Source organism: Silene latifolia, chromosome 3 (genome assembly GCF_048544455.1).
Source record: "Silene latifolia isolate original U9 population chromosome 3, ASM4854445v1, whole genome shotgun sequence".
NCBI lineage: Eukaryota > Viridiplantae > Streptophyta > Magnoliopsida > Caryophyllales > Caryophyllaceae > Silene > Silene latifolia.
Genome location: NC_133528.1, coordinates 97,744,249 through 97,752,743, shown reverse-complemented (window position 1 = coordinate 97,752,743; position 8,495 = coordinate 97,744,249). Strand labels below are relative to the sequence as shown.

At 42.1% G+C, this 8,495-nt stretch overlaps 1 protein-coding gene across 1 annotated transcript; it reads left to right on the top strand.

Annotated features, from left to right (window-relative positions):
• The first annotated feature begins 4,017 nt into the window (after positions 1-4,017).
• LOC141649379 (uncharacterized) lies at positions 4,018-6,117 on the top strand. The gene is made up of 3 exons (XM_074458071.1): positions 4,018-4,612; positions 4,788-5,230; positions 5,310-6,117. Exons 1-3 carry the CDS (start codon positions 4,018-4,020, stop codon positions 5,925-5,927), a joined length of 1,656 nt encoding a protein of 551 aa, XP_074314172.1. The 3' UTR covers positions 5,928-6,117.
• Positions 6,118-8,495: the final 2,378 nt, after the last annotated feature.

Genomic DNA, 8,495 nt, shown 5'->3' with positions numbered 1-8,495 from the left:
TTCATGGGATTTTGAAAATCCCATGAATTGCAATATTATGGACTTGTTTGGTTGCCAAAATCATGGGAAGTGGAACTTCCTATGGAATTTAAGTTCCTCCATTATGGAGGAAGTCACTTACCTAGCCCCCCCTAGGTAAGTGGCAATTCCCACATGAATTCATTACCCATATGCCAACCAAACACTTTTTGTGCAATTCACATAAATTTCCAATTCATGTGAAATTGGAGTTCATGTGAATTTATCTTCCCTTATGGCAACCAAACAACCCCATAATGTATCTCGAATATTTAAATTCTATTGTAAATAAGTTTATGACTTTTAAAAGAAGTAAATTGACAAGTGATAATTGAAAAGACGAAAAAAATTGCATTTGAATGTACCCACAGTTGTTTAATTTTTTCTAAACCTAAATTCGATCCAAGTTTAATACAACAACAACAACATCAGAGCCTTAATCCCAAAATGATTTGGGGTCGGCTGACATGAATCATCCTTTCGAACCGACCATGGGTGAACGCACGCCTCAAAATGCGAATAAAAAAGGGAAGATGAAAAACAAAAAGGGAGAACGAAAAAAGAAGAAGGTGATTTCCCTATTAAGGTCCGAGTAAGTTTTGTGTAAGACGATTTTACACTAATATAATTGTAAAACGGATTTAAATATAGCTCTATTAGTGAGTAAAAGTTGGCTACTAAAAAATCTTATTTAGCATAAATTTGTATAAAATCGTCATACACAAGTATTCTGTTACTTCTGTTAAGGTTTGATCCTGTGAATTTAGGTAGGGTTCCGCCAACTCTATCCCAAGTCCTAAAGGCTAATCCAGGCCACCCCAAATCAAGCACATGTATAGTTGAAGATGCACAAATTCTCAAAGACAACACTATACTTGGCTCGGAGCCCGAATCATTAAAAAGATTCAAAGATCCAAGATGTTGATCAGTTACGGTTCCATTCAAATTTCAAACTAATTATTGCCATCAAAATACTTGATGATCTACCTATACAATTTGATGTTAGAAAATAAAAATATAAAGCAGACGGTTAGAAAATCTATTTAAAAAATAGAAGGTATGATTAGGAAGCCAAACAAGTTTCCCAAAAGAGCCGATTCCTCTCTTTTTCACACATTTTGTTATTCACTTCCATGGAGTCAACATTAGATTTCTTTGAATTATGGCTATTCGCTGTTGACACAACTTCTGGTGTACACTTATTATCATCTATCGAGTATACTACCTTTGATTCATCTCCCATTTCACCACCATTATCATGATCGTCGTCTTCTTCGTCATTATTTACATATCTACCTCCACGACACGCATCATTGTAATGTGACGCAGCGTCCCATGCATCGTAGCTGGAAGACTGAGCATCCTCATCATCATCATCATCGTCGTCATCATCATCATCATAATATTTATTATCACCAAAATCACCCTCGGAATCTCCGGCCGCCTCGAAAAAGAAGAAAGGAGAAAGATTAACAGACATCTTTTTATCTATATATTTCTTCTCCATTGAATATGAGATGTGATTTTATTTTATGAGATTTTAGCAATATACGATATTGGTATGATATGATGATCCAAGGTTTATATATAGTAATCCGTACAATATCATATTATACTCCGTAAGTAATAAGTTAACCGTAGACAACAAATTGAGGTGAAATATGACGTGGCCCATTGTTTAAAACCTTTTATTACTAGGAGTACATGTTTAGTCCTTAAAAGACAAATTGCAACAAAATAGCCTTGGATGCTAGTAAAAGTAAATGCACTTTATGGGGTATTTCAAAATAAAGATAACCAAATACCCAAAAATCTATATAGAAATTATGTTAAAAACGAGTTTTAATAGAAGTTAAAATAAAGGCTTATTAGATCATAAAAAATGGTTTAAGTCATGTTCTTTTATGAGCTGAATGAAGCTGAACTAAATCGAAATTTACTGAGATGAATGAGCTGAAATACGGTGAGCTGAACTGAATTAGCTGACCTAAGTTAAACTGAAATAACCTGAATAAAAGCTGAAATTAAGATGAAAAGAATAGAACCTTAATCTGACGACAATATACTCGTTTCCTCCCTATTCGAATCGTTGAATCTTATGATTTTACGATTCAAAATAAGTGATGACTGAATCATATCTTTTTTCTTGGGTAAAATGTGAGACTGAATCTGATCTTAGTTAATATATTTAACTTTGCAGGACTTTACAATTTTAATAATTGTCTTGCAAAAATTAAAGCAGAATCATAATACAATCTTAGGAATATACGACTCATTCAACAAAATAATATGTTAATTTTTTCCGGCTAGTAAAATTTTAGATATGAGCACCTAACTAAAAAAAGCCACAAAAGGTTAAACATATTGGGTGTGAGTTAGATTTAATAACAAAAATCTTGAGTACTTATTACATACACATGATTTTATAAAAAGGGGCATTACATCATTTAAATTGTTCAAATATAAAAAGTATGATGTAAAATATTTTGTTTAGTTCCTATTATATAACCTTATTATACGGATTAAAATTTGTTCAATTGCTTTTTCTTAGAAAATATCTAAGTGAAAAAGTACTGTAATTACTCCTTTATTATAATACTCGTGTAAAGTAGTTCTTTTTTGAAAGAATTGACTTTATAATTTAATTAGCTTAAATAAAAAAAATGAGAAAAAATGGATTTATTTTATCACTTGCTACTTTACAAATTATTTTAATATAATTAGTCTTATCTAATCTGTACTACTCCCTCCCATCTATCCTTTTTTTCCCATTTGAAGTGGGCACGGAGATTAAGGGTGGAGAGTATAATATTGATAAATATATGAGTGGGTTTTGGTAATTGGAGAGATGTATGAATAATTATGATTAAATATTAATAAAGGAGATGAGTGAGGTTTGGTTATTGGAGAGAGGTAGGAATAATTAGAATTAAATATTAATAAAGTATATAGTGGGGTTTGATGAGTGGAAAGAGGTAAGAGTATAATATTAATAAAAACTTTCTCAAAAAGTAAAGGGAAGAAAATCTGAATAATCCGTTTCAGGAAATAGGGAAGAAAAGAGTGGATAGGAGGGAGTATATCAATTATGGTGTGCTAAACGATTCAACTTAGCCGTTCGACCACGTCTCATAACATGTGATTGCTTTCTAGAAGGATATATAGTTTGTTTTGGTAAATTTCTACCAAATTAGGGTTAAAGTGGTCTTAGCGTTAGGTCAATATTGCGATTTATGTGAACGTTGTATGTTGGATTGTATGTGCGATGTAAACAAAGAACACAAGCAATTTTGGTGACGCGGAAAACCCGATGTGGGAAACAACCGCGGGGGGAGACGGAATCCCACCAATATCTTCACTATAATTCGAGAGGAAATACAGTTCTTAGGTTTGCTATGAATGCTAAAGCGTAACTTGTGTATAATTCGATGATCCTTCTTCTTTGCACGGAGGTCCCTTATATAGGGGAGGTCGAGGAGCTAGGGTTTCTTACTTCTTCTCCAAGTTATTCCTAATTTAACAATGAGTAGGTCTCTCCTTTCTTCGGATCTCGCAAGCTACTGGACCCTCACAAGCTTCGTCCGTGTGGATCAAAGCCCACTTCCCGCGTTACTTGCTGAAGCTGGCACCCTGGTATCCTGCATCCCGCGGCGCTCCCAGGCCTGCTGCCCCAAGTCAGCCCATATCCATATTTTGGGCCTAACAGTTTGCCCCCAATTTTCTGCGAAAAGTGCAACCCTAATTATTTGAGCGGGAAATTGCAGTGTATCGTTGTGTGACTTCTCGCATACTCCATTTCAATTCACATTTTAGAAACCCCAACTACCTTCTCCTATTTAATCTCATCCGCCCACCATTCCCTCTTTCATCATCATTTCATCTCCTCAAACCTCTCAAACTTCCGTCTCCCCAAATTCCTTCTTTGTCAACACCTTTTCACTGCCAGCGCCGCCTTCATCCGTCTTCTCAGGTACCTCCATTTCTCCCTCCTCGTTTATTATGGCTAAGACTCGCTTAACTTCATCTTCCTCCACCACCATCGACCTTGAAAACGACGACTTCCCCACACAGGGAGTCCTCAAAAGACCACACTCCGGTGACTCCCACCTTACCCAGGAGGATATACCCAGAATCAAAGCTCTGCTGGGGCTAGGGGACGATGTGGTGATCCACATCCCCAAACCTGGCCAGAAAGCAGACGCTTTCCGTTCGGGGTGGATCTGTTTGTACACCTACCCCTTTGTCCTTGGTCTCAAATTTCCGTTCCCCCCAATGATCCAAGAGTTCATCCGCTTGAACTCTCTCCCTATGGCCCAAATTGCTCCTTATGCGTGGAGGATCCTCCTGTCCACCGTTGCTCTGAACAATAGCATGGGCGCCGAGATTGGTTTATCAGATCTGGCCCATAGGTTCGAGTGCCGATCACTGGGGCACGGCCAATATACTTTTAGGTCTGTGGAGAAGACCGAAAACTTCCTCCTCTCGGCGGCAAAAGGGAAAGATGACGGGTGGTATGAGGATTTCTTCTATATCAAGCTTGAGTCTCTTCCCATTCGTGCCGACTACCTGTTCGAACACTGGATTTTCGCCAAGAGTAAGTGCATTTGCATGTTCATTTATAATTGCCCCCGTCGCTTACTATTCTTACTCTTTGATGTGACGCAGAACTCAAGAACCCTGAGAAATCCGAGGACGAGGATACTTCATTGCCAAGCTCTTTTCCATCCCCGAAGATCGTAGATCATTCCCCCTCCCGCTTTTTGGTTTAGACGACTCTGCTCTGAGGAAACCATGTCTTCTCGGTAAACACCCCTCAATCCCTTGGAATTCCCTGTCTCCTTTGATTCTTTATTCTGACCCCCTGCGTCCCTGTGCTCCTGTAGGAAGTGCCAAACCATCTGCCTCCGAGATCTTGATGCGCCATGCCAGGAAGAGGACTGCTGACTCCTCTCACTCTCCTGCCTCCTCAAGAAGAAGATCCTCTTCTAGGCCTGCTCCAGAGCCTATTGAAGCTACCCCAATATCACGCGCTCCTGGGTCCCCCATTCATTCTGACGAGCTGCTTCTACGACTCCCTGCTGAGTTTGGGGACGCTGACCGGGCCAACTACTGGCCTGCACTAGAAAGGCTCCTGACCCCAGCTTGCTCCAAGGCTTTTGACTCAACTGCCCCCCAGGAGATGACTGACCTGGCTGCAGAGCACTGCTTCCTGGTGAGCCTCCTTTTGATGTTCCACCTCTCTCTTTGCCCTTGTGCTTCCACGACTAATGCGTTCTTTCCTTTTGTCTCAGGCTCTCCAATCTTCTCTCTACCTTCGCAAGATGCTGCAGAGGGCTAAGGTTGAATGTCTGGCTTCTGTGGGGAAGAACAAGGAGCTCACAGCCACCTGTGCCAAGTTGAGGGAACAGCTCCACACAGCTTTCCAGGAGAAGGAGGCGGCCAAAGATCAGCTGGCGAGGACCCAGGAGGCCAACTGCGTTCTGACTTCTGGGTTAACAAAGGCAGAGGCCCGTGCTGAAGAGATGGCTGAACTGGCCAAGAATGTGGGAGCCTACACTGCTTTTGAGGGGCGGATTGACTGCATCCGTGCTTATACCGAGGGGAAGCACACTTCCTGGAATCTGGAAGAGGAGCTGGCTGAATTTGCTCGTGCATTTCCCAATGGCATGGATCTGAGTGCCCTGTTCCCTCCTGAGGCTGAAGCTGCTAACCCGGAGCCTGAGTATTCAGCCATGGATATTTCTGGAGCCATTTCTGGGACTGTTGAGGAGATCCTGGCTGGGGAGGCTGGTGATGGTGCTTCTACAACTCCTGGAGCTGTCCAGGTACCTGCAATGGAGAAGCAAATAGAGCACGGGGAGCAGAGCAATGGTCAGGAAGCAGCTATTGAGAGGATTGACCTCTCTTAAATTTTATTTTAATTTATCTGGGGACTTGGCCCTGTGTGGCGCAAGTTTTGTAAAAAACTATCTTATTTTGGTCCGTTTTGTGCCTGCCGGTGTGCAGGCGTTGAACTTTTGATGGCGCCTGCTAAAGGTAGCAGGTGCCCTACTTTAAAGTAGTTTTGGGCCCAGGTTTCCAGGCCTTACTTTTGTTATACTTGTGTTTTTGCCACCAATTTCTGGAGCTTTGACTCCATATAGATATACCCAGGAAGCTGGCCTGACTCCAGGTGCGCAGCCCCTGTTTCTGGTGATAGATTTTTGATAACATATTCCACCCATGACGTGGAATATCTTATCACTAGGGCTAGCTGACTTAGAGCTCACCTTCATTGAATATTTCTGACTAACAAGGAGTGTTGCGCTCCTTGTGGTTCCAGACGTTTGAAATCCGTGCGTGCACCCATTGATCTACGACATAGCTAGCTAAGGAATTACTGAGTTAACGTTAAGGTATGGGTGGTCTTAGTATGCCGAACCCTGCGCGCTACCTCGGCGTATGCTCTCCATGTGGCTTGACTTTAGATAAACGTCTCGCGGCCTCACATGGCAAAAAATGGACCCTTTAATTGTGCCTCATCTGACAAGTAACCAACATTAGTACCAAAGCCTTTCTTCGTAGAAGCATTATAAAGTCCAAAGTAGTGCAAATTACCTGGTGCTGTCTCATGGTGTTCCAGGGCAACACCTGGATCCAGGAAGCCACAGCCTGAACTACTCGGTTTCAAAACGACTCTCTTAAAAAAAAGGAAAACTAAAAGAAAAAAGTTTTTATAAAACACACCAATACCTAAGGCATATACTAACCCCCACCCCTTTTTTTTTTTTTTTTTTTTTTTTTTTTTGCTTCACGGACTTTCGAAGGGTCCTTTGTACACTAAAGTTTTGGCACTTTGTCAGACAAAGTACCGTTTCAAGTGACGGATGTTCCAGGGTTTATCCAGGATCCGACCGTGCATGGTCATCAACCCGTAAGCCCCATTCTTGATAACACTTTCGACCCGATATGGACCTTCCCATTTGTAGGCGAACTTGCACGCCTTGTGATTCTTGGTATTTTCAAATACCCTCCTCGATCTAGGTCCCCTACTTCGAGGGTCCTGATTTTGACGTTCTTGTTATATGTCCTTGCTACGGATTGCTTGTATGATGCCATACGTATGTAAGCACTTTCTCGACTCATCAATTGTATCCAGGCTCCTAGCCATTTCGACTTGGTTCTCGCTCCGCCGTTTGACAGCCGTATCGTGTGTGGGGTACCAGGACTTCGAGGGTATTACGCCTCCGCACCGTATACCAGGCTAAATGGAGTTTGACTGTTGCCATCTTTGGTGTTGTTACGTCGACCGAGTACCGGTGGTAGTTCATCCGCCCATTTTCCCCTAACTCTTCCAACCGCTTTACGAGGTTCTCTACAATAATTTTATTCTTTGGATTCACTTGGCCGTTGGTTTGTGGATATCTGGGGACTTTCTCGGTGTTATGTTCCATCGTGCACGAAGCCTTGATGTTATCTCGATATGAATCGGGACCCGTTGTCGCATATGATCTCGGATGGTATCCCAAATCTGCTTATGATGTTGCGCTTGATGAAAGAGATCACCTGTTGTTCTTTTACCTCTCACATGGCTTCGCTTCAATCCATTTTGAGAAGTAGTCGGTCATCGCTAGCATATATACTCTGTTTCCTGGAGCCCTGGGTAGCTTTCCCACTATGTCCATGCCCCACATCATGAATGGCCATGGAGAGATAATTGGATGCATTGGTTCTGTTTGGCCGGTGAATCGAGCCGCCTTTTGACATGATTCACAACGTTTGGCATGGTTTATGGCGTCTGCGCGCATTGTGGGCCGTAAATACCCCCGCTTAAGATTTTGTTTGATGTGCTTCGTCCTCCAAATAAGGTTCCCACATTCTCCACCGTGCATGTCTTGCGTATTGTTTCGCTTCCTCCTTGCTTAAGCACCCGAGGCATGGTCCTCGAATGATTTTCTCAAGAGAATATTATCAATCATGATATACCCGGAAGCTTTTATTCAAACTTTGTGCTTCCTTTTCTGTCTTCGAGGAGTGTCCCATCCCTTAGCCAATTTAGGTATGGAATCCTCCAATCGCATCCTGTTTGTCCCACCGAGGAAACCAAAGATTCGGTTCCTGTGCGCGCCGCATGTGTACACCCTTTCTTGTGGAATCCAAGTCCGGCTCTTTCGGATGGTGGGGTCAACACGTGAGTAATTGGTATGTTTGACAACTACGTGGGCTGGAAGGTTGCCCCAGAGCCGGGGCATCGCTTCCACGTTCGATCTCGTGGCACCCGAGTTATCTTGAATGTCCTAAACTTTGATTTACGCTCTGTGGCTATCTTCAGGTAGGCTATCATCTTTGAGTCTCGTGCCACATATTCGTTGTTCACATGATTCACCACAAGTAAGGAGTCACTATATACTCTTAGGTTCCTTACCTTGAGCCCTGACGCCATCTGCATCCCAAGTATAAGAGCTTCATACTCGGCCTCATTATTGGTTGCCTTGAAT